We start from the raw sequence: 26,519 nt of genomic DNA, 5'->3' as shown, positions 1-26,519 counted from the left end.
CCATTCTCCAAGATCTACTGATTCTTGGATGATCTTACTATTTCTCTGCCTTTCCTTACCCTTCATCACTGGTGCATGCAGAAGCTTCAGGGGACAGGTCCATTGATCTTGACAGAGGAGGAGAAGAGGACTCTGATAGCAGAGGGGTATCCTATTCCTACAAAGCTACCCTTGACAAAAGCAGAGGAAAAAGCACTGAAGAAAATTCGCAGGAAAATAAAAAACAAGGTAACTTTTTTTAACCCTGTGGCTTTGCTAAATGATTCCCTCATGCAGAAATGCTACAGTAGTTCTACAATAGTGGTCTGTAATGATGTACAGTATCTCAGATACTGTATTGTTTTGTTACATGAAGATAGCTTTCCTTCAATACACTCCTAAAATTACCCATCAGAGACAGCATCTCTCTGCACCCAGGTACATACTTGGCACAGATCACTGTGTCTTCCTGTCTGGGCACCATTTAAGGTAATGGGGCCATAAAGGTGCTAGTCTGTGTCTAGGCTGGATGCTAACTAGTACATCAAATCACATTGGCCAGCTTTTTAGAAGAAAACTTATTTCTCTTCCTTGTCTAGAAAAAGCTTCTGTGTCCTTTTTACTCAGTGATGAAACTTCCACTTGTTTTGTGCTTCTAAATTCTCCTGTGTATCACAGTGCCCTGCTCTTTATTCCCTGAGATTCTGAAGCTAGAAAGCTGGAATGTCCCAAGTGCCTAGCTATTCTTTCAGCCTAGGGAAGGGATGGTCTTTAAAATTGACCATCCTGGTTATCTGTGCATAATCTTGCACATCCTTGGGCACTGAGGTACACAGTCGCCTCTGTGGCAGATAGGGCGCCTGAGTGCGCAAGTAAAAATGGGAGTTGTCGTTGCAGTGTACACATGTGGCTTGGCACATATTAGAATCATAAAGAAGTAAGCCGGGAAGGGAACTCTCAAGGTCATCTGGTCCAACCCCCAGCCTGAGGCAGGATCATCCCTTGATAAGTGTCCTTCTGATGCCTGTCCTGGAACCAAGTAAAGCTGGAAGGTTGGTCCTTTCACTATAAAAATGTTTGTATGGTGCTTTTCCTTCCCTCTTAGATCTCTGCCCAGGAAAGTAGAAGAAAGAAGAAAGAATACATGGACAGTCTGGAAAAAAAGTAAGCCAGCTTCCCTTTCAAACTAACCAATGATACCAGTTGCTGAAATGGCAGGGTATCCTAGCCAGCTGTTGAGTTTGTGTAGAATGTGTTTCATATGCCACCTAGTGGTAGTTTAAAAAGAAAGCTCTTGTCCAGGAAAGGAAACAGGTGGTTTTTTTTAGTTCTTCAGATAAAAACATATTTGTGAGACAAATATTTATATGTCAAGACTCGGCGCATTGCGCCAACTCTTCTCAGTTTACAGTAGCATTGAAGCAGAATATAAGGTGGTGGCAATTCCTGAGTGTAGCTTGTTCCACAGACCTGAGGTTGATTGGCTGTTCTTGGTTTCACTGGGGATAGTATCCTTGTGCCCTATGGAGTATCTTGAACATAGCACTGGAAAAGCTTTCCTGGGGCATCAAGTCCACTGCCCTGGATTTGCAGACAGTCATTAACCCAAAGAATCCTCAAAAGCATCACTTGAAACCCTCATGCATAACTACAAGGCACTTACCCAAAACACCAAGGACACCCTCTAATGTGCCATAGCTTAAAGCAGGGGAGACAAGGGCACTCCCAGTGTCTTGCCACTTTAACACTGGCATTTTCCAGCATTTGTATTCTACATGGCTACATTGCAGGATTTTCTTGTTCAGTAAGCAGACTGGGGAAGCTGGCCTCCTCATGAGCAACTTCCTTGTCTTCAAGTGGTATGATGAGCAGATGAGAGGTAAAAGGAGTTGAGGACTGCTTGGGGGAGTGAGGAGGAGGTGGAGAAAGAGCATGGGAATAGTCAGTCTTCTTCAAAAAAGGATGATACACATTCTTCTAGTGAATTTGGCCCACAAAATTACTGTGCTGAAGTGCCAAAACTCTCTTCTTATTTCTTCCTTGCACCCTGTGCCAAAGAAGACTACACCCTACACTTGAGAGGTATATTTTTTAGTATGATCCGTAGCTTATTTTAGTACCCATTATCCAATTTTTCATTGCAAAAAGAGATTTTTCTGGGTAACTTTTAGTCATGAGACTACATGGTGGGATGGACCTAGGAAGTTCATCTGAACAGATTGTCTGATGTTCTGTCTCTGCCAAGAAAGAATTAGTGCAACTGACGTGGATTGAGCTGTGCTGACCTCAAAAGCTTAGTCCAGGCTGGTGCAGCCTTTAGTTGCTAAATGTCAGGTGTAACCTATTACAAGGTGTTTTACATCTGGTGTGAAGTCAAAACATCGAAACGGAAGTTTGTAACAGTGCTTTTTCCCCTAATATAGACAGGTCCATAGAGTTATCCAGGAAAATCAAGTTGGAACATGTTCAGCCCTTCATCGAACTGTCTAAGTTTTGTTTTTTTTCCCTCTCCTTGTGTCTTCCCCAGGGTTGAGTCCTGTTCCAATGAAAACAGTGAGCTGCGTAAGAAAGTGGAAGTCCTAGAGAGCACAAACAGGTAAGGGGAAGAAAGAAAAACCACTGGAGTATTTTCCAAAGGAAAGGTGGGAAATCTGGAAAATAAGGGACCAAACAGAGCTTTGGATGACAGCTGGGTGATTTGGTTATTGACAAAAAAAAAAAAAAAGAAAGAGGAAGCAAAACTCCATGCGGTGACTTCCTGTTCAGTATTAAATATGTCTGGATGTGATGCTTCAGGCCAGGTTCTCCTTCCAGGCTGTTGTGAGTTGGGATTGCTTTGTGTCAGTTTTCAGTAACTCCGTCAGTGACAGAAGAAGTCTCAAGGCCCTTTCTGCTCTTAGAGGAGAGGTCCTACTCTGGAACATAAACCTGCAGAGGAGCTCTGAGGCCCCAGGTCAGGAGCCCTTCCTCATTCTTCTGGGATTACTGTTTATCATTAGAACTGGTGCCCTGCATCATCAGAGAACTTGCATCAGTTTAGACATGCAGTTTTCTTTCAGAGAGAAACAGTTTTTTACCTCTTCCCCCCACTAAGTACTTGATTTTAAAGTAGGTGAATCAAATGCAGCTTTCTCAAAGGGCAACCATTTCACAGTTGAGCTCTGAGTGGGAGGCCAGGTGAAAGAGATGACTGTTCCTTCATGATCCAAGGGTTACAGACTTGAGCTTCTCACGGTTTGTTTGTTTTTTTTTTTTTTTTTTGATGGTGGCAAATTCCTCTGAACTTGCATGTCCCTTTTGAACTTGTCCTAGATGAGCCTGATACAAATACCTACGTAGCTATGTCCCTGTGGTGTTGCTGTGGAATGCAGCCATGTCATTGAAGCATGAAAAGTGGCTTTTGCTGCAGTAGCTGGGGTTTAAAGATAAGGACCAAGAACTTGACACAGGCGTCGGATTTGTCTGGCAGCCAGAGTATTGCTAGTTGAGTGGCACGTGCTGTTTCTAATCTCTGGATCCAATCTCTAATTTCATGGAAACAGTCCCTGTATCACTGTAATTTGCTGGAGAACATCTCCCACACACCACTTGTGCATACAGACATCTGCTGCTTGTATGAAGAGAACCAGGCCATTTCTCCCACTCCTTTGCCTGTCGCCCTGCTCTGCCTTGTATGTCAGTAGGAATTGCTGCATAGGATCAGGCTAGGTCCAGCTACGGTAAAAACAATCAAGTGAGCAGTTCTGGACTAACCTACCAATAGCAACACACTGAAAATAATCTTGCTTCATAGCCCTCGTCTGCACTGACAACCGTGGTTTACATGAATTTACTCTTACTCGTGCCTTACCTCCCACCCCACGCAAAAAAGACTTGTAATCTTTCTCCCACTCCTGGTGTTTTGTGTAGTAATGAAAAGTGACATTATGTTGAATAAACCTGTAAGGAGGAAATTTTAATGTCTTCCTTCTCTGATGCTTTTCTATACTAGCCTACTATGAGGTGTTATCTCTAAATATTTTACATGTCATATACGTAGAATTAGTTTTGTAGTTTTCTTTCATCAGGCTTGCCTTTGGGTGTTGGTCTTAATGTTTTTTCTCATTTGTTCCACTTCCTTTTGCAAAGTAAGTTTTACGTCCCAGTACTAAATTGGTCTTCAATGATCACTGCCTCATTCAATGAATAGTTAGCAATATGAGAGAGATGTATGAATATATATATTTAATGAATAGATAGCAATACAAGATATACATCATCTTCCTCCTTCAGTATGGCCCAGACTTTTAATGCAACAGTCCTCAACCTTCTTAGCCTTAAGCCACCCCTTGTTAGACTCAGGGCAGTCCTTGGAAAATACCAGCTCTTTGTTTTCACTCATTTTCTTGACTATAGAAAAACTGAGCAACTCTTCCGTTGCAAAACCTCAAAGACCAGAACAGTGCAAAACGTTCTGGGAACTATAGATAGGGACATACCCAAATCAAGGATGCAGGTGGCTGCTTTTGCAGCCAGATCGCGGGGCTGGCCACCATGTTCATGGGCATATGGCAGCGGCTCTTGTCCCTGCCCTGCCCTCCCCCACACCTCTGATTGGCCAAGGGGCCCTGGCAGTCTCACCCCTTACCACAGATTGGTAGATGGCCCCAAACCATGGCTTAATTACCATGATTAAACCCACAGAAGCCATTAATGGAAACATTAAGCAAATCCAAGCATTGAATTAAACTGTAAACTGAAATGTCTTATGAAATTTAAAGCTATGCACAATATGAATTGTAACTAATACCATCACTATACTTTTATTAAATCACATTGTAAAAAGCAGTTTAATTGATGCCAACTTTGAGACAGGCAGTTCATGCTAGCTGTTAAACTCTAGCATGCAGCATTCAATAGCAGTTGCTACTGACAATCTCTGTCTCTGGGGTGAACACTTGTCTGTATACTGAGATGGCACACTAAGCATCCACTGAGTTGGTTGGAACGGTGAGGCCATATTTTGCAAGGGTGTACAGATGTGGAAACCAGTCACAAATAGAGTCCCAAAACACAGATACAGGCACTTGGCACTCTTTGACAAAGTTCATGTAAACAGCACTTTCCTTGTCATGCTCTTTCTGGCATCTGGGGACTGATCTCAGTAGCTGAGGTTTACAACTTGGAACAGGCACCTGGTTGGGATCCAAAATGCAAACAGCAGCAAGGAAGGAGATTATCTAAACCCTGGTGACAGTACCTGTAGTATTGGTTCAGCTTTACAGCTATTGCCTGGAACAGGTCCCTTGTCCACTGGTTTTCATGATGAAAGCTTGACAGTTTTTATAATGCCATGTCTTTGACTCAACTTACCAAATCCATCAGTTTGTGTATGTGGTGGATCACAGCCTGCTAGCTTTCAAATAACATTAGAAGCTCCATGAACCTCTTGGCATTTTCTGCCACTAACTTCACTTGATCTTGAGCATCTATCTGTTCCAGGAGACTGAAAAGCTTAAGCATGCACCGTGTGTCTGGTAGTACTGCATACGCTGGTAGTGGTAATGAATCACACCAAACCATGAATTCTACCTTGTGAGCACAGGCTCTGGTAGCAGCAACACAGCTTCCTGTGAGGCCTTCCTTTGACTAGTGAGGGATTCACTGTACTGGAGCTTGCGGCCTGGACAGTGCTTGAAGGCTTTCTTGAAGGTGAACACCAGGCTATCAGTATTGGGGAACTGTGTACACCAGATGTCACTTACTAAAGACAAAATGTGTTTATTGTAGGTGATGTGAACTGCATTGGGCAGCATTCCTTTGAGTGCATGTACATGGATGGCATTGTCGGACAGAAATGCTGAGATCTTGTTAAAGTCTAAGCCATAGTTGACCATTGCCTTCACTGCAGCCTGAGTCGCAGTAGAAAAATTGACAGACGTGAGGTGTGGACTAGCTCTGTTTGAAAAACAGTCAGGTCCTGGTTTGTCCAGCTCCCAGATACAAATAAGTTGTGTAACACTGTTATCTTGAGGGTCAGTAGCTTCCTTGGCCACAATGGAGAAGGATTCATACTCTTCCAATGCAGACGTTATGGACTGTACGTGTGAAGCAGTTACTGTAGGGAGATAGTCTTGGCAAAACTTGTTCACCCACAGACACTTGGCAGCATTTGGCACACTTTGGTTCAGCTAGTTCCTTAGGGTGATCAGGTTTCTCCAACGGGATGTTCGCCACTGCAAAAGCCTTCATGAGGGAAAATGCCATCACTCACCTTGTCAAGCTGCTTTCCAGGGTTTTTGTAAGACAGGATGTGGTCGCTTGTTTCTTGCTCTGACCTTCAGCCTCTGCCTTTCGCTTCGTGTGCACCTTGGACTCGTAAGTGTTGATCTATACTAGTTTTCCTCAACACGTCCAGAGTTGTGTTGCAGGTGGTGCAGAACCATTTGCCTCCATCTGTTTAAAGTCCCTGCAGCATACTGCCTAATACGGTCCAGAGCTGAAACATATTTGGTGTTCTTGGAGGATTTCTTATCACTGCTCATCCCTGCTCAGTCCTCCTTGGGATGAAGCATGCTGCACCAACATGCCTCCAGCTGCTTTAAAGATGGTGCTAAAACTCTGCCGCTTCCCTGACTGACCCCAGACAGGTGTCTGTACTGAGTCTGTCACAGGCTCAGCCTTTCATTTTCTCCACCCCCTTCACCCCCATTGTTTCAAGACTACAGGGCTTCCCAGCCTTTTCTCTGCTTGCGAGTATGTTGCCCCTCCCCCAACCCTGCAGCAAGCCCACCAAAACCATGGAGCCTGCTGTTTTTTGCAGAAAACACCTGATCTCACGTTTTTTGTGAAAACTGTGAAATCATGAGTTCGGTAGGTCCCTAACTATAGATTCCTATTTGAGACCTCTGGCTTCATCTTGTGAATCATGACTGCACAGAGTGCCATGGTCCCCTGGTTGAGAAGGACTTATTTAATGCATGCTATCCAGACTCCACCATGAAGGCAAAATTATCAAGTTCTTCATTGACATTTATGGTGTCTCACTGCAGTACCCAAGTGCTTCTCTAAAATTTATGAACATGCTTCGCAAACCTTATGAGGCAAGTTGGTAGATCGGAGGCATAGAGAAAGTAGTAGAGACTGGTGATGATTTTGGCCTTAAACTTGGGTGCTCAAAGTATTTAGCACTTGTTTTGCCTTTTTTATTTTTTCCAAGCAGAGCTCCAGGCCTCTGCAACTACGTGGGAGTGTTAAGCACTTCTTTAGATTTGACCCCAGGCATCTCACGATAGTAGCATATGAGGAACGTATACTGTTTGGTAGCCAACTGTGAAAAATGACTGTTCCAATTACTTGTTTTTCATCACTTAAGAGTTCGGTGGCAGAGCAAGTATAGCAGTATTTGTTCTCTGGTGTGACGATCGACCATAGGATGTTTCTTTCTCTTGTTTATTCTGTATATTCTTCCCTCTATCATGAGTAGGCTCCCTGGCTCACTTGATGCAGCCTACTTCAGTAAACATCCTTGATTTACTCCCACAGCAAGTCCAGGTCTCTGAATGAGGCAGAAGTCCTAGGGAGAAAAAAGTATGTGATCATGTAATTAAGGCATTCATGTCAAGGCACGCGCACCAGGGAGGTCAAATCATGGTTATGAGGGTGCCTTTAATCCTGTTGTTTCCTAATTTTTGAGGGCGTGACATTGCATTTTTAATGACTTTTAAAGTGTTGTATGTTGTTTGTTGTTTTAGCAAAATTAAACTAAAAGACTAAAATTCCATGATCTCAAACCATGCTGATGCTCTTTTCTCCACCCCCAAGTTGGGTCATCAGTGAGATTTGGACTTTTAGATTTATAGAACAGAATTCTGCCATCTGAATAACTGGAAGTAGCAGTAGTAGCAGGGCATTTCTTCTGTGTGGACCGGTCAGTAGAGGAGAATGAGACTTATGCTTTGCCAACAGTATCATGGCTATTTGCTAATGCCAGAGGGAAGCAGAGATTTGATGCTACTGAATATAGTTACAGGTTGTGGGGGGAGTGTCCTTTAGTAGTTACAAACTTTTCTGCTTCTGTAACCTTAGCCTGTCTGATAATTCAGACTTATGGTGAGACTCTGGGGAACCTTGAATGTTCTCATACCTCAGAAACCATCTCTTGCAGAAGGCTGATATCAATGAAGAAATCCAACATCACTTTAAAAGTGCAAGTGCAGACTTCAGATGGGTGAGGAATGTGTGAGTGTTCAAAACTCACAATATCAGATCCAAAACCAGGCTCATGGTTTATTAGGCAGTTGAGATCCTCGCCTTACTGTATGGAGCTGAGACAGCTGAGATGTGGACAGTACACAGGAGATGCTTCAAGTCAATGGAGAAATATCGTCAACACTGCCTGCACAAGAGCCTTTGAATCCAATGGGAAGATGGATCCACTAATATTAACATCCTCTCACAAGCAAATGCTGTGAGCATCGAGGTGATGATCATCCAACATCAACTTCGCTGGGCCAGCTATATCATCTGGATGTCTGACTCCAGACTGAAAGCAAGTTTTATTCTCCCAGCTCAGTCAAGGTGTACTCTCGAGGGGAGGGCAGAGAAAGCGCTTCAAGGACTTCCTCGAGGCTAGCTTGAAACAAAAAATGCAACATCAACATCAGCTCATGGAAGACTATCTCCCAGGGTCCCCTCAAATGAAAGAAGAGTATGCTGCAATAATCTCAGTACTTTGAAACCTTACAATGACAACAGGAGATGGAAAAGTGAGAGTAGACGAAATGGTGTGCTGCAGACTGAATCGAGAATCCAGAGCCAACCCACCCTGCACAGAAACATGTGCCCGAGTTGCAACAAAATCTTTCGGTCCTGGGTTTGCCTAGTCAGTCATCTTCAGATCCACAAATAAAGCAATCGTTACATACCCACACCTACCTATGTGTACATATAATAAAATTTTTTACTCCTGTAATGTTAACCTCTCTTTCACCCTCTCCTATCAGTCCCATCCTTAGGTACTGTATCCTCCATCCCATGCCTGCCCCTCAGCTCTTCTTTACCATCATCCCATTTCTTGCCCCTTCCCACTTTCCAAGGCAGGGGCTTCCACCGTAGTCCCAAGATTCAGGGCAGGGGCCTTGTGTCACTGGATGCCAGGTGAGCTAGATCTGAGAGCCTGGGAGTACTGGCTTCCACTCAGATTTCTAGTGTCCAATACAGCAGTAGCCTTTAATGTTAGGTGAGGTAATTACAGGAGAAAGTCCTACTCGGTTGTTTTTTGGGATGTCACTTGCCAAGTGTGGTGGATGACAGGGAGGGGCAGTGATCTGATGGAGCATGCTCAGTTGAGCTCTTCAGAGAATTTAGTTGCCAAACTCTACATAACCTCCACTAAGTGTGTATTAACAGAGAGTTTCAGAGCCTACGTTTTTGGAGATGTTGCATCTTTTTCATCCCCATGAAAATTTGTCCATCTCTGATGTTATTCCCTTGCCAAATTTCAGGTCCCAGCTGCAAAGCACAAGGGCACTTGGGCTTCTCAATGAATTGGTTGTAAGAACTATACAACATAGATGAAATCACCTTTTTTTCCCTTATCCTGCGATATGTCGGAATCCTTGGAGCAACTCCCTCCATCCCCCAAATGCTAATCTGTGGTCAACATTTAACTTGGAAAATTTCAGCCAAAATGTTTTAAGTGTGGCCAAGATGCACACAGCTGAAACCAGGCCCGTGAACATCCACACATCTCAGCAGGCAAAGAAAGAAGCTGGGGATTGAGATGCTGGCGAGCTGTTCTCTCATCTCCTACATTTTCACTGATATGAGTGGGTGACTGCTGTGAATTTTTTTGGCACTCTTACTGCTAGAACAGCAGCATATGCTTCCCTTCATAATTTATGACTCAACCTTGTCAGTAAAACCCATCCAAGGCCCTTTCTAGGCAGCTTTCTTAAAATTAAGGAAGTGTATTATTTGTGTAACTAGTGCCCAGCAGTACCAACTGAGACCAGGACCCCATGGTGCTGTCTACTCTCCAGACTCATAATAGGAGAAAGTCCCTGCTTCATAAGTCGTCTTAGAGTTCATAGACATTTGGGCTGGAAGGGACCCCAGGGGATCATTGAATCCAGCCCCCTGTCCCAGGGGCAGGAAGTCAGCAGGGATCATAGGATCCCACCAAGATAAGCATCCAAATGTGTCTTGAAGGCATTTGAAGTAGGTGCTTGAACTGCCTCCAGTGGCAGTCTGTTCCAAACCTTGGGGGCTCGGACAGTGAAGAAGTTCTTTCTTATGTCCAGCCTGAACCGGTCACAGTGGAGTTTGTGACCGTTTGATCTTGTCATCCCTTGGGGGGCTCTGGTGAACAGATATTCCCCCAGATCCTGATAAGCTTATAGGTGGCCACCAGATCACCCCTGAGCCTGTGCTGTTCCAGCCTGAATAGCCCCATTGCTCTCAGCTTCTCCATCATAAGGTCTGTTTTCGTGACCTCTGATCATGCGCGTGGCTCTGTTCTGCACCCTCTCAAGCTTCTCCACATCCTTTTTGAATTGCAGAGCCCAAAAATGGACGCAGTACTCCACCTGTGGCCTCACCAAGGCCAAGTACAGTGGGAGAATGATGTCCCAGATCTGCTTGAGAAGCATCTATGGATGCAAGCCAGCGTTTTGCTCGCTTTACTAGCTGCAGCATCACACTGAAGGCTCATGTTCATCTTGTGGTCAACCATGACCCCCAATCCCTTTCATTTGTAGTGCTAACCAGTGTAGCACTTCCGAGCCTATATGCATGGTGCAGGTTTTTCCTCCCAAGGTGGAGAACCTTGCATTTTTCGGTGTTGAACACCATCAGGTTCTTGTCCACCGATTTCATGAGTCTGTCCAGATCTGCCTGGATCACCCTCCTGTCCTCAGGTGTGGATGCTTTACCCCAGAGTTTGGTGGCAGCAAACTGGCCAGTCCTTTTCTGACACCAATGTCCACATCATTGTTGAAGATGTTAAACAGTATAGGGCCCAGGACAGAGCCTTGTGGGACCCCACTGGTCACAGCCCACCAAGACAATTGGCTCCCATCGACCACCACCCTCTGGGTCCTACCGCAGAGCCAGTTCCCCAGCCAGCAGATCATGGTGATGTCAAGGCAACAGTTAGCTAGTTTAACCAAGAGGTGATCGTGGGATACCAGATCGAAAGCTTTTTTTAAAGTCGAGGTATATGACATCCATCTCTTCCCCTTTCTCCAGGTGATGTGTCACCTGGTCCTAAAAGGAAATGAGATTGGTCATGCAAAACCTACCTGCAACAAACCCATGCCGGGTATCCCTCAGGATATTGCCTTCAGCTACCCTGTTAAGGTTGGCCTCCTTAATAATCTTTTCCAAGACCTCCCCCAGGATAGAGGTCAGGCTGATGGGCCTGTAGTTTGCCAGATCTACTTTCCTCCCTTTTGTGAAGATAGGCATGACAATGGCCCTCTTCCAGTTATCGGGCACTTGACCAGAGCGCCAAGAGCTCTCAAAGATCCATGCTAGGGTCTAAGCTATGATGCTCGCCAGCTCCCTGAGTACCCTTGGGTGTAACCCATCAGAGTTGGCTGACTTGAGGGTATCCAGCCTGTGGAGGTGTTCCTTCATGAGGTCAGCTTTGATGGAGGGCAAGGAATCTCCCTCACCCGGGCCTCCCCATGGGGCTGATGGAAAACTGATGCGAAGTATCCATTTAGCAAGTTAGCTTTTTCCTGGGCATCAGTTGTCAGTTGTCCCATCTGGTTTAGCAGGTGTCCAATGTTGCCCTTGCTTCTCCTCCAGCTCCCCACATATCTTAACAAGGACTTTTTATTTTCCTTGATATTTGTAGCTAGCTGGAGTTCAGTCACAGCCTTGGCTTTCCTGATTTGCTCTCTGCAAGTCCAGACTAATGCAGAGTATTCCTCCTTGGTGGCAGTTCCAGTCCTCCTTTTAAGATGCAGGAGGTCCACCAGTTCCCTGGAGAGCCAATGGGGCTGCTGTGCTCTCCTGCTGCCTTTCCTTCGAGACGGGATGGACTTTGCTTGCGCATCCAAGATTGCTCCCTTGAGGGAGCATCCATGTGTCCTGAACTCCCCTCTCCATTGGGTTGTCACCTTTTAGAGCCTCTCCAACAAGCCTCCTTAGCTTGTCAAAGTCCTGAAGTCGAGGACTTCTGTACAACTGACTGACTTGCCAGCTTTACGGCAGATGGTGCAGGTGATCAGTTCACAGTCACTGTCACCCAGCTTCCCTTTGATTGTTAGGTTGCCAGTTGGGTCACCCTTAGTTGCCAGTACGAGGTCAAGTAGCGCTTTACCTTTTGTCGGCCCGTGGACTTCCTGCATCAGATAGAGGTCGTCCACACATGAGAGAGAGTTTTGTGACCGCTTGGATTTGGGCGAGCGCTCCTCCCATGAGATATCTGGGTAGTTAAAGTCTCCCATGACTTAAATCTTAAATAGAAAATTAGGAGAAGTGGGAGAGGAAGAGATTTTGTTCAGTCACCCAGGTATTCACTGGTGGACCCAGGAAGAGAGTGCAGGTTTACTGCGTGCCAACCAATCCCCTTTCAGCTAGGCCATGTGTGCCTCTTGTACAACAGCCTGGCTGATGGATAGCAGTCATGAAGATCAGGGATTAAAGAGTATATTAGAAAATTGGGATATCCAAGCATTAGATGGAACTGATGTTGTTTGTTGCTACCTATTTCCCCAGAGAGGTAATAGAAATTGGATCCTGCCTTGCATATACATCACCTGTGGTGTGAATACCCTTATGCTGTGTGTGCAAACTGTGAAAGTACACAAGCTGGTCACTGTAGTATCTGAGATCAGGAATAAGAGCACCAGAGATGATGACAGCAGAAAGCCAGCTGTATTGCTTTCCAACTTGCCAAAGATCAGTTCTAAAAGTAATGGTTTTATAAGGTAAAATCTGGATGTTCTTCCACTGAAGTCTAAGAATGCTCCACTGAGGCCCTGTTCCTGTTCCCACTTGCTGTAAGTGGGAAGCACAAGCTTGCAAACAAGCCATCATAAGAGACAATGGTATTGCACTAGGTGAAACAGCAACAGAGTTGTTAAGTCTTGTTGAAGAACGAGGCTATTCCTTCATTTGACGTTGATGAGGCCATTTTACTAAGCTTTCCTGGGTGATCTGGGAATTTGACAGCATGTTGCAAAGAAACATTTTAAAATTGCATTCCTTTATTTTAAAACTGCCTTCATTAGAATTAAGTTTGTCAGCCCTGGAGCAACTGCTTGTTTTTGGGAGCTGGTCAAAATTTTTGTATTTAAAAAAAGCTTTGTCATGAAAACTTTGTAGGAAATCTCTCTTTCTTTGGGTGGAGCTTTTCTGGGTTGCAATTAAAAGCTGGGAAACTAAATGTTGTTTGGGGATTTTCTTTATCCCTAAGGAATAAAGGAAAGGAGAATGAGGGAATGGATGAAAATGGAGAAACCGTTTTTTGAGTTTTGAAAAGATAAACTTTTTTTTTTTGCTTTGTCAACAGGCAGAAATTCCACGGAGAATCTTGAACAAAGCAAACAGCCTGTTTTCCTTTCTGCCCCCTATAAAAAGTGCAACCTGTTTTGGCTATTACTAGCTTTTAAATGTAATACTTTGTTGCTGAAAGCTTCCCTGTAATGTCACACATTTTGTGCTTGCACCCTACTACAATTTTCATTCCAGAGAAGAGGGACAGAGGGGGGGAGCCTTGGATTGCAACCAACCTCAGCAGTCAAAGGAGTCCTTCCAAATATATGTAGACATGCCCAAAAATAAGACATCACAGACTGGATTGGATTTTCTGGCAAGACTTGGAAGGAGAGGGAGTCCTCAGCTGCTTTACAGCTTGACTGTGAGGAGCTTCCATTGGCAGTAGAAGCGTGAAAGCACATTCGCACCTCCTACTAGGAGGTGACCCTCTAATTGAATATCACTGGGAAATGTGTCAGACATAACGAGAATAATCCCCTAAGGTGCAACCCCCTTATCTGCACTGCCTCAGGATTTCGGTTTTTTCCTGTTAAAATTCAGCTGTAGGCAATATTTTTCATTGAAAGTAGCCTTGACCTTCCTCCAAATATTCAGTGGTTTGTCTCTTGGACTAATGTGCCTTTGTTTTTGAAGGGGACAAGACTCCTTTTCCCTCCTTTCTTAAAGTAATCTCATCTCAGCTATGGCCTAATAACAAGAAAGTAATCTTTCTGGGGGAGAATAACTTTTTTGAGACTTGAACTCTGTCTCAGCCTGTTGGATCAAACCATAGAATAATAATAAAAAAAGACTCTTCCATTGGGTGGGAAATGATGAGTCCATTGTCATATGGTCCCCCCCAGACAAACTGGCCTTCTCTTGCCTTAGTTCCTGGCTGTTGATTTGAAGGGCAATGGAAGCATTTTGACCCCTGACACCAAGTTATTTTACCTCTGAGAGGCCCTGTGCATGTGAAGGTAACTCTGGCAGAAATTTCATTACCATCAGGGAGGTTGCCCATTGCTTTCATTGGTGTCAATGAGGCCCAGCTTAAATCCATTTCAAGATGGGAAGTGGAACTACTGTGATTCCCCTGCATGGTATGTGTGAGAGAAGACAAACTGAGGAATCTCACCTTCTTGGATTCCAGGTATTTGGGGGATTCCAGCTTGCAAAGCTGGATTTCAGTACTGGACAGGGTAAAGCAAAGCTAAGCAAAACTAGTGGATTTGCCTCCCCAGCATCCCATCCCTCTGAAGAGCAGCAAGCTCTAGCTATCTCAAGGCTGCTTCTGCTCCTTTTTTCTTACCTCAACTGCTTGTGGATTCCTTCTGTCATTAGTTTCATAGTAGCTAGGGTCAGGAGGGACCTGAACAGATCACCTAGCCTGACCCCCTGCCACAGGTGGGAATGAATGCTGGGTTCACAAGACCCCAGACAGGTGATCATCTAACCTCTTTTTGAATTTGCCCAAGGTAGGGGCGAGGACCACTTCCCTGGGAAGTTGGTTCCAGATTCTGGCCACCCTAGCTGTAAAATATTGCCTTCTGATCTCTAACCTAAACCTATTCTTCATCAGCTTATTACCATTGTTCCTCATCACCCCAGGTGGTGCTGGGGAAAAAAGGACTCCTCCTATTTGCTGCTGATCTTCCCTGATGAGGCAACCACCAGGTCCCCCCTCAGCCTCCTCTTGCCGATGCTGAATAGGTTCAGGTCCCTCAGTCTCTCCTCATAGGGCGTGTCCTGCTGCCTTCTCACCAAGCAGGTGGCCCTCCTCTGAACCCTCTCCAGGCTGGCCACATCCTTTTTAAAGTGCAGAGCCCAGTACTGGATGCAGTACTCCAATTGTGGCCTGACCAGAGTCGCATAGAGGGGGAGTATCACCTCTCTGGACTGGCTTGAGGTGCATCTTTGAATGCATGACAAGGTATGGCTGGCCTTGCTGGCTGTGCTCTGGCAGTGGCGGCTCATGTTCATCTTGGAGTCAATAATGACTCCAGGATCTCTTCCTGCCTCTGTGCTTTCAAGAAGGGAACTCCCCAGCCTGTATGTGTGCTGTGGATTCCTGTTCCCAAGGTGCAGCCCCCTGCGTTTGTCTATGTTGAACCCCATCCTATTCTCATCTGCCCACTTTTGTAGTCTGTCTAAATCTAGTTGCAGCCTCTCTGTCCCTTCAAGAGTGTCCACCTCACTCCACATCTTAGTGTCATCAGCAAACTTAGACAATGTGCTTTCCATCCCCTAGTCCAAGTCACTGATGATGTTAAACAGTGTGGGCCCGAGGACTGAGCTTTGGGGGACCCCAGTGCTCACGTCTCGCCAAGTTGAGTGTGACCCATCCACCACTACTCTCTGGGTGTGCCCCATGAGCCAATTTTTTACCCATCCAACTGTACCGGCATCAATGCCACAATCCCTTAATTTATTGATGAGAATGGGGTGAGAGACAGTGTCAAAGGCCTTAAAGTCTAGAAAGACTTTGTCCACAGCAACACCATCATCCAAAGATTTAGCTGCTTGGTCATAAAAGGCAATCAGGTTGATCAGACAGGACCTGCTTTTGGTGAACCCATGCTGATTGCCCTTGAGCATGATCTCCCCTGCAGGCCCCCCACAGATGTGCTCCTTGATTCTCTCCAAGACCTTCCCAAGCACCGAGGTGAGGCTTATGGGCCTATAGTTACTTGGGTCTTCCTTCCTCCCTTTCTTGAAAATTGATACCACATTAGCCAGTTCCAATCCTTTGGCACCTAGCCAGATGACCATGAATGCTCATACAGCCAAGCCAAGGGCTCTGCGATGACCCCTGCCAGCTCCCTCAACATCCTTGGGTGGAGGGCATCTGGACCTGCAGATTTAAAAATGTCCAACCCTTCCAGAAGATCCCTAACTACATCTGCACTGATCAAAGTCCTGACAGAGCTATCCCCAAGATTGTCTCTACCTCTGCTAGGAGGGATGTCCTGGTCCCTGCTCAAGAAAACAGAGGCAAAGAAACTGTTAAAAATATCTGCTTTCTTGTCTGGCGTAGCCACAAGATTTCCATTTGAGTCTTGCAGGTGCCCTACGTTGCCTGGTACCTGCTTCTTGTTCCCAATATACTTGAAAAAGGACTTTTTGTTGTCCTTAATCCTGGATGCTAGCCTGAGCTCCATCCCCACCTTGGCCTTCCTAATAGCCCTCCTACACTCACGGGCAGAGGAGGAGTAGTCCTCCTTGGTGTTAGCTCCTTCCTTCCTGAATGTCCAAGGGTGTTTCTGAGCACTCTTACCCCCCTTGCTTCTCTCAGGGACTGTTACCCTTTGGGCCTGGAGGATCATCCCCTTAAGGTACGACCATCCCTCATGGACTCCCATCTTGTCTATCTTCTGGGCCCTCAGTGCCTCCCCCGCTAATCTCCAAAGCTCATTGAAGTTAGCCCTTCTGAAGTCAAGGGCTTTAGTCTTGCTGTAAGCCTTTGACACCCTGAGCTGGATGGTGAATTCCAGCAGGTGATGATCGCTATTGCCCAGGTGGTCAAAGACCTGCAGTCCCCTCACCAGGTCATCTCCAGTGGCCAGGACCAGGTCCAGCAAGGCATCTCCCCTAGTGGGGCTGTGCACCTCCTGGATAAGGTGAAGGTCCTGTAATACAGCCAGGAACCTATGCAAACAGTCAGACCTGGCTGTCTGCTTCTCTCAGCAAATGTCTGGGTAGTACAGGTCACCTATGACAATAACATCCCTTGTCCCCTGGTGATTTATGTACATTGATTGCAAGGTTCCAAAATCATTACCTTCAAACAGGCATATTCAGTTTAGAAGATGGGAATAGCCACGTGCAGTGTTATGCGCCAACTACATAATGTTTATTATAGACATAAAGTTGCTTGTGTGACATTACCTGCTGCTTGTATTGTCCTGTGCTGTGTAATAGTGCTGTTGAGTAATCGCAGTGGCCTCTTTCAGCTGTGTTGAAGTGTTTCTGCCACTTAACTGCCTCTGGTAAATAAGGAACTGAAGCAAAGAAAGCTCTTGTTTTATTTTACTCTTCTGTGGAATAAACCATATTTAAGAGCACATTAACTGTCCTTGTTTAATAAGTTGGGCAGGCTCTGCTGGCCCAGATAAATCTGTGCTGGGAGCATTCCTTGCATGCACTTTAGACTCTACTCCTGAAGTCCTTGAATTCATTAAACCCTAATTAGCAATGTTCACTGATTTTAAAAAAAGAAAAAAGAAAGGGGAAAAAAAAAAGCTATAATAGATGGGTGAGTGTATACCAAGCTGTAAAAGCACCTCTGGGGTTGTCCTACAATCAGCTTTTAGGAACTCAGTTTTAAAGTAATTGTGTGTGTGTGTGATCCTACATGTTCACTCTGCTGCCTTATCTCTTGCTCCAGTATTTTGACATAGACTTTAGATAAATAGATTTCATAGACTTTAGGGCTGGGGGGGGGACCTAATGAGATCGGGTCCAGCCCCCCGCCCAAGGGGCAGGAGGTCAGCTGGGGTCAGATGACCCCAGCAAGGTAAGCATCCACATGCAACTTGAATGTGTCCAGACATCACAGCTCTCAGAGCAGTGGTGTGATCATTCTATACAGGCTGCCCCTGTATACATTGAAACTTCAAGTGTTCCTCAAGGAGGAGTGAAATGGAGAAATAGGATCAGGCTGCAAAGTCTCCAGATACAGACTTCTCCAAAGCTTGGGTGCTTGAGGCAGGGCAATCATTTCCATCTGTCTGTCTTGGAAAATCTGTATCAAAACAAAATTGGCTTTTTGAAGGCTTCCGGATGCGTAATAGAGCAGGGGTGAGCAGGCTTCAAATTGAACATCACCATACTTTTTTGAAAGTGATTTCCTCCTTTGCTTTTAAACTTTCAGCGCTCAAATTAATGGACTGTTCTTTCTGCAGCAGTACAACTAAACAGAGCCAAGTGGGATGTGTTTGTCCAAAAGCCAGCACCATACAACCTCTGTTACACTTTGGATCTCTGAGAACTGTAATAATAAATAGCAGCTTCAGTGTTTGTGATTTCATCAGTTTTTGAAGGACTTAGCAAGCAGCATTCAAATATTTTCCTCTGCATCGATGTTTTAAGGAGAGGAAGTCCATACATTTGATAGATATTTCCATTCATTTGATTTACAGATGGTCTCCAGTTCACCTTAAGATTTTTTAGAAATGTATCCACACAGCTACACAATCAGCTAAAATAATGAGACCTGATTCGCCTCACTTTGAAAGCAGTGACAATGGTTGGACATGCAATGGGTGCAAATGACTGTCTGCAAATCTCAGTTGTTTGCACAACTCCAATAATTTCTGCTCCCACTTTTCTGTAGGTAGCAAAATTGTTGGTAGAAGTGTTTGGGGGGTGGGGAAGGGAAATGACATGGTTGTGGAAAAGCAAATCACAACTTTCAAGGAGCTAATGTATCTTGGACAATTAATACCATCCTGCCTTCCCTCTAACTTTCAAGGAGAGACTTTTAACTAGGTGTACATGTTCATAAATGCTTACTCTTGGTAACATGCACAAATCCAGGAGGAAAGCTGCGAGATCAGAAAATGGTCTTGATGTATGTGCGTACTGGTTAATGTTTTGTACCCACGTTCTTGCCTTTCTAGGACACTCCTGCAGCAGTTGCAGAGACTTCAAGCTATGGTTGCTGGCAAAGTGTCTCGATCTTGTAAAGTAGCCAGCACACAGACAGGGACCTGTCTCATGGTGAGTGACCCGAAATTGGTGACCACGAAACAGTAATGGTCGATTTTTAGCCTTTACCAAGTCCAGGTCATATCTGCATCCTGACTCCGTTAAATAATAATGCTGCAGGATTGGGGAAGTAGCAATGGGGCTCTTTTGGTAGCAGTGTCAAAGGATGCTCATGCAGGTGTGAAATGGATGTCCTCTGCTTCTCATTTCTTCTGGGTCTAAAACCAATTCCATTTATTAAAAAAAAAAAAAGTCTGTGCCTGTAAATCTGTTTCCAGCTTGTTTTTTAACAATAATAAAGTGTGTCAGAATGAAAGGCTTTACTTCTATGCTAGTGCTGTAGCTGGAATGGAAAATGGTAACAAGTGTCACTCTGATTCTGGGAGCTGTTGCTTCTCCCTGTGTCACTTCTGAAGCAAGATTGTGTCCTACAGCATGGGTGGGTTTGGAAGTGCCAGATACAATTTAGAAAGCATGATTTTTATATATGAATATCACAGTTTGTAGTGTAGCTGAGTCATGTTTCCTAGCTTGCCAGCTTCCAGACTGTAGTCGGATGGAGCAAAATGGCAGCGCTGTAGACCTTCAAAACAGACTCTATCATGAAGTCTGTCTTGTTGGAAGTTGAATTGTTGTTGTTTGTGTATCTCTAGTAAGGCACAACATATATTGCTAAAAATAGCCTGGAAATGAGCACTTAAATACAGCCGTTGTGTGACTTGCCATTAATTTGCACTTATCAGTGTGCCAAGAGCGAGCGCGCTTTCATTTCCTGTTCCCTTCCTTTTGCCAGGTGGTGGTGCTGTGTTTTGCAGTCATTTTTGGCAGCTTCTCTCAGAGTTATGGACCTTATCCCTCTGCCACAAAGATGGTGCTGCCAAGCCAGCATTCCACTCCAGAGTCGTACACAGCCTCCATTGGTAAGTGCCAGACCCAGTCAAGACTGTAATTTTCTTTTATCGCTTACCCCCACCGTGCCTTCAGCAGCTCCTCTGCCACTGCCAGTCCCTGTTACCCTTCTGCTCCCCAGCCAGTAGTCATTCAGTAACACTGGTAAGTTTGTTGCATAGTTATCTTATCCAAGCCTTTTGGTCTACCTTCATCCATTATCTGCAAAAAGGTCATCATTGGCGATCAAGAAATTTTGCTGTCTCTCACTCCCTGTCCCACTCCTTTTGAGGATAGCAAACAGGGGCTCCTACATTAAGTGTTTTTCTTTCACTTGAGAGTGCATAAAATGCTAACATTTGGCCTGTAGTTTTTGTGAAGAGTTCATGGCTTTTCATTTGTAGAAACACAAGCAATAGAGGAGGCTGAAAAATTACCATAGTTGGGGATACGTCTGTTTGGCAAAGTCACAGCAGCACAGTGCTCTGTGTGTACTGATTTATCCTGTCAGGTAGCAAATAAATCAGCCAGAGTGGCTTTCCTTCCTACTGCAGCTAGATAGCTTCTGGTATCCATGCTAGTTTATTGTAAAATTAAGCTGGGTATCCTCATACTACCTTGCAGACTGTAGTAACATACCTTGGATAGGTATGCTAATGGTCAAGTATATTGTGAAGAGAAAGGCTAGGATATGCCATAGGTCCCCAGCCTACTTAACAGTTCTATTTGTGGGTGTTCTTTTTCAACATTTACACTTTTTATTTATTAATTTTTTTACAGAGAAGAACAGTCTCAGTTTAGTTGCAAGGGAGCAAGTATTTACACTGTAAAAAGAAAAAAATGCCTCTCTGCCAGCATTACTGGTACAAGTTGGCATCTCTGGAAGTGTCAACAGAGAGGCCTAGGAGCAAGTACTATTATGCGTTTAGCTGTTTGATGCATATTTTAAAAATTGCCTGTTGCTCTAAGCAGGATGATATCCAAGCCTTCACTCCTAGAAGTGGTCCCTCTAGTTCAAGAGCATTGACTGGACTTGTGGAAAAAACCCCTTGCCCTGGGGATACCTCAAGGATATCTCTTCTCTAGGGTGGCAAATACTCTGGGTTGCCAGGGGGAATGACGTTCAGTTGAGCTAGTTCCACGCTTTCTATTTAGGTTGTCTTTTAATTCCTGAAGTGTCCAGTGCCCTTGTGTCCAGGTTGACCTGCGTCTCATTCTACTTCTGTCTCCCTCCATGTATTTGCAGTACGATCAAGGAGTCTGCTAATTTATGAAGAGCCCCACCAGTTGGAGGAGCATTCCAATCCAGTCCCTGCAGCAGATCACAGCAGTGTCTGGGACAGGCACACAGATGCTTCCAAGTACACGGCGGTGTCACTGGAATCGGTGCCAGGGACACAGCAAGATGAAATCATGCAGTTCACGATAGCCAACGAAACGAGATTAGAGAAATCAGTGCTGCTGGGGCTTCAGCAGCACAGGTGAGTACAGAGACAGGCCATAGATTTCTGGACCATTATTATTTCTAATACAGCAGAGCATTGAGTCTCCTGTCACAATTTGGCCCCCCTTCTGTTGGGCTCTGTACACGACATGTCTCTGTACTGAAGACATTAAGACAAAAGAAGGAGGGGAAAAGACCTGGAGAGTTGAAGCACTTTGCGCAAGGTTGCCCAGTGCTTCAGTGACAGAGCAAGGAATACAGCCTAGGGTATTCCCTGCTCTCTTGACTGCTGATTCTGTGTACTGTTATGTGGGCCACATGCTGAAGAAGCAATTAGTTGTGGGATTCCTGTGAAGCTTGTTGTTGGCTCATTTGCTGTATACCCACTAAAGGTTGCTCACTTTCTCAAGACAGTGGAGGTAGCATAATGCTGCTCTGACTGCTGTTCTGTCTGTATTGTTGCTAAGAGCTCCCCACTGGATGTTTTAGCAGTGATGCTGGTGTTAAAATGGTGTAGCATCTCACAGAACTTTGTATGGCCCACCTGTTTGCATCTCTGTGTGGGTGCACATGTATATTCACACACAAGTGGAAGCATACATATGCTGCTGGTTTTTCAGGAATAAAAACTGCAAAACAGTACCTAGGTGGGATGCATGCATTGCCTGATTGTTGAAACCTGAAGCAAATGTGCATCATCAAAAACTATTTTTATTGAAGGGTGGGGGTTTTTTGCTTATTCTCCCAGACAGCCAGCATATGCTTTAGAGTCCCCTTTAGTTTGCACTTTAGCTGCTGGAGAAGTCTGAGGTCAAGTCCATTTCTGGGGTGGGGGTAGAGAATTTGTTACAGGTGTGAATAACTGAGGTATAATGTCCTTTTCTGTACTGTATCTCTGAATTTCCTGCCACGATCCTGCTCTTTGAGACCAGGTCCAATGCTACGGCACTTTCCTATTCTGTCAAATGAGATGGAAACATGCTGCTTTTTATTTGGTTGTATGCCCTCTCAAGGACTAGTTAGAGATACTACCCCTACCCAACATCGCTCTGGCTTAAGCCAAAATTTAAATCAGTGATTGAAGAGGTGACTAATTCAGTGTTACTGAGCTTCAAGCAAAAAGTGCCTGGTAAATAGCAGGCAGCTTATTAGCATTGACCAGTTTTAGCAGGATGTTTGCTGCTTTTTTGTGCTTGCTTACTGATGCATTTTTCTTTTTCTTCCTGCAGGGTCAGTTCAGAACTTGAGGCAAATGAAACACTGAAAATAATTGAAATTGACAGAAGAGTCAATGCCACCTCTTAAAAGAGGCCTTTTTCCCTGCTTCCTGCCCCATCTTTCCAACCAAAGTACCCCGACTTGTCACCCTCAGTGAACCAAAGGGCAAAAGAGAGGCAGTCTGCTGACTTATGAACTGGCTGGAGACACTGCAACTTCAGTCAGCAACCATTGTCCTTATTCCTCCGCTTCTCCCCTCCCTTCCCCTCCCCAACACAACGCACACATCTGTTTTTGCTTTTATTCCTCTCCCTGACTAAGAACACAAGGGGAAGGACTGGATTATAAGGGCAGCTGGTGTTAACAATGTACAGGTGTTTGGTTTGTGTGTGCGCTAGTGAAGAGGGTGGAGATATTGAATAGGGGAGTAGAACAGGTGTAACCTACAGGCATGTGTGGGTGGTAGGTCACTTGGGAGAAGGAAGATGAGAGAAATAAGTGGGCATAAGATGACACTGCTCTGAATTTGGCTGCAGCTGTGTGCCCACCAGTCAGTAGCACTTGAGCTTTATGGGGGAGAAGGAGCAGAGAGATGCCACAGTCCTCATCTGAAGGCAGGAAATATTGATGCTTTTGACTTACCAGCTTTTCCTGTCTGTGCTTTTATGTTGGTCATGTGGATTTCCCTGCCTTTTTCCTGTTCTCCCTCTCCCCTGTATCACTTGGTAGATAAAGTTTCTCTACTGGTGCCATCCTTTTGAAGGATCCAAGTAAAGATCAGTTAGTTCCTGTACCTTTTCTGCCCCTGACTACATGAAAGAATTGCACCACTTTAACACAGTTGTTTGAGAGAGTGATCTGTGCAACCCCTTCATGTGGATGCTTTGAAGTCTGTTTAAGACTAGCATATTTTTATCAGTTTGCCTCGCTTGATGGAAGCTGAATTGCTGTGAGGCTCTCTTAAAATGAGACATGATGGAGTTGCAAAGATTTAAGTAAATTGTTTTTTAAATGCATTAAGATGCACCAATTACATTTTCTCATGTAGGCAAAGCCTCAAATTGCTCCATGTTCTTCCTTTTCCCCTATCTTCCCAGTACTGTTGTAAATAGTATTTATTAGCTTTCCAACATTTCTCTGGCAGCCAGGCTGAAGAGAGCCAAGCTCCACAACCTCTATAAATGCCTTTGAACATAAGAATGCAAAATTACTGCTGTTGTGTTTTCTTGAAATATTGATTAGAAAGTACTGAGACTCCATTTTTCCTCCTTCCCTTCTGTGGGGGTGCATGGACATACGGCAGCCAGGTAAAGCAAAGATCAGGGTTATTATGTCATCCCAATGCAACAGAATTTGGGTCAGAACAGGCCTATTGTGATAGGCGCAATACAACCCATAATGTGTGACAGACCTTGTCCTGAAGAGTTTAGTCTATGTAGACAAGACAGAAAAAGGAGGGGGCAGAAATGGAGGGGAAGTGACTGGCCCAAAGTCAGTGGCAGCTGCAGCAATAGCAGTCGAATCTGACTCCCAGTCTTGTGCCTTTTCACTCGACTATCTTGATTCTAAAGCAACGATATTGTTCCCTTTAACGTGCAGTGCCTAGACTGGTCAACCCTCAACACTGGTTTTGCTTTTGTTTGGGGTTTCCTTTTCACTCTCATTCATCCTTTCAGAAACAGCCAGCTCTCCCAGTGATTGCTGCTGGGGTTTACTTTACGTAGACATGCCAAGTGTGTGGATTTGGTCTAGAGCTCCAAATGGAACAGGTTATTTTGGCTACTTTGCAGTTGACCAACAAGATATAACTAAAAACATTAAAAACAAAACAACCTCCCCCCTACCCTTTTCCAGTATGAATAAGGGAAACCTAGACTAGCTTTTTTTTTTTTTTTTTTAATGGTGTATGGTAAACATTTCTAATATGTAACATTTTTTCCAGAAAAAAAACCACCTTGTTTTTGTATTATAGCTGCAATGCTGCCTTCTTTGCATTTCTTAGGGTTTTTGTCCTCTCTTTGCTATTCTATCTTTTCCCCATGGGCCTGATCCAAAGCCCATTAAAGTTAAAGGAAAGAATCCTGTTGACTTGGGCTCCATCTCAGTCCCCACTGGGCCATGTTTCAAATGGGTGAGGATGGACCATACATCCTAGCTCTGTTGCTAGATATTGGGATTTGTATATGCAGTTGATGCATAAAGCTTTCTCAGTTAAACCCCAATTTTATCTGTACAGGTGCCTTTCTTCACTTTGGTGTTAACAAGACACAAATACTGTTGTAATCAACTACTAAGTAGATTCTGTCTGATCATTGTTGGTCAGTGTTGCTTCTGAGGCATATCTACTCTTTATTAAGGGCTAAGCCATGATCATTCAGTTGGGCTTTCTAGGTAGCTCTAGTATCCACAAGTAATCAATGCACAGCTGGAACTGTGGTTTAAGGTACCAGCATTAAAAGGAGAGAAGAAATAGTAGTGTAAATGGGGGCATGAATGAGACCCAAATGGTGGCTGAATTTTGACCACCTGAGGTCAGCAAAGTGAAGGAAAAAAACCTTTGTCAGAGACTGACTGCACTGGATGTAGGACACCCAAGGACAACTGGGAAGGCATGAGTCAGTCATTTGAGAATTCACAGAGGATCTGGTTTCCGGAGCCCTGTTCCTGCCCCAGCTCTGCTTGGCTTTGAGTGAAAATATGACTGCTTAGTATTTTGACAAATCAGGCCCTAAATTCTTGATTCTTTGGGATTATTTTACAAATCAGTTTCTCTTATGAAATGTGGGACAGCAGGTGGAGGCTGATTTGTCTAATCTCTCTTGTGCCCATTCCTCTACTTAATGAACAAGTGGGTTAGCTGCCATTAAAGGGATGCTGCTAACAGTTTATCTATCTGTCTGAATTCATTCTTGTTTTTAAAAACACTTATGACTATTAAGACAATTTCACAAAACCTTGTGTTCTAATCATCATTAAAGCTGTTTGTTTCCTCTTTGCAATTCTTTCCGATTGGGCATACTAATCTAATTTTGAGGGGTGTGACATCTTTCTTTGATATTGGCCTCTGTCTGAGTTGGGCTACAGGATTAGATTGCCCAATCTGCCAGGGAAGTGCTTGCATTCCTATGATTATGAAGTAGCAGTTCTCTTTCCATACCCTCTGCATCTCAACCTTGCCTACTGTAAAGTCCCATGCCCCAAACATACCCCTCTTCCCCAGAGACAGTTGAACCCATACCCTGTATCCAGTATGGGGACAAAAGTGAGAAAACGCATTCCACAGCTTTGTTGTTGGCTCAATGATTCATGAGTGACCTCTCTGAATTCTGGTTCAGTGTAACAGCTCATTAATAGGAATTCTTTACACGCTGGGTTTGGTATGCAGTAAGCAGGAAGATCCAGGATGTAGGTAGCTTTAAGAACTTGGCTGTGTTGCATGCTATCTGATCTCTCTGCCGATTTATACATTATAGCAATTGATAGTCTTTTGGGTGAAATTACTCTCCCCTCCCCCCTCCCCACCCCTGCACAAGTTGAGCTGAAGTCTTATACAGCACGTAAATCTCTACAGACTGTTTAAGTCTCTATGGACTGCTTAAGTTTTGCTTCAACCCAGAGGACCTAAGTGGTCCCCACTGGCTTATGCTATTTTATATAGCCCTTGTGTTGACTTAGAGCTGGCTACATGGAACCTCTGTATTGAACCAGATTTTTATACACCAATAAACTTAGCTTTTCTCTTATTGCTTTCAAAAATTTCCAGAGCTGTCACATCTTTAAATCTAGGTAGTCAAGCTATGAAGGAATGTAGGGC

At 44.5% G+C, this 26,519-nt stretch overlaps 1 protein-coding gene across 1 annotated transcript in view; it reads left to right on the top strand.

The window, feature by feature from the left end:
* The window catches only part of CREB3L2 (cAMP responsive element binding protein 3 like 2), a 113,369-nt gene extending 86,908 nt beyond the window's left edge, over positions 1–26,461 (top strand). The window contains exons 6-12 of the mRNA XM_019544664.1: positions 82–228; positions 1,085–1,143; positions 2,507–2,575; positions 19,068–19,167; positions 19,949–20,075; positions 21,290–21,524; positions 22,717–26,461. Of these exons, the coding sequence (XP_019400209.1) occupies positions 82–228; positions 1,085–1,143; positions 2,507–2,575; positions 19,068–19,167; positions 19,949–20,075; positions 21,290–21,524; positions 22,717–22,792 (813 nt within the window). The 3' untranslated portion in view covers positions 22,793–26,461. The remainder of the gene's footprint in view (positions 1–81; positions 229–1,084; positions 1,144–2,506; positions 2,576–19,067; positions 19,168–19,948; positions 20,076–21,289; positions 21,525–22,716) is intronic.
* The last annotated feature ends 58 nt before the right edge of the window (positions 26,462–26,519 follow it).

Source organism: Crocodylus porosus, unplaced genomic scaffold (assembly GCF_001723895.1).
Source record: "Crocodylus porosus isolate Cpor-Errol unplaced genomic scaffold, CroPor_comp1, whole genome shotgun sequence".
Taxonomy (NCBI): domain Eukaryota; kingdom Metazoa; phylum Chordata; order Crocodylia; family Crocodylidae; genus Crocodylus; species Crocodylus porosus.
This window is presented reverse-complemented; position numbering and strand designations above follow the sequence as displayed.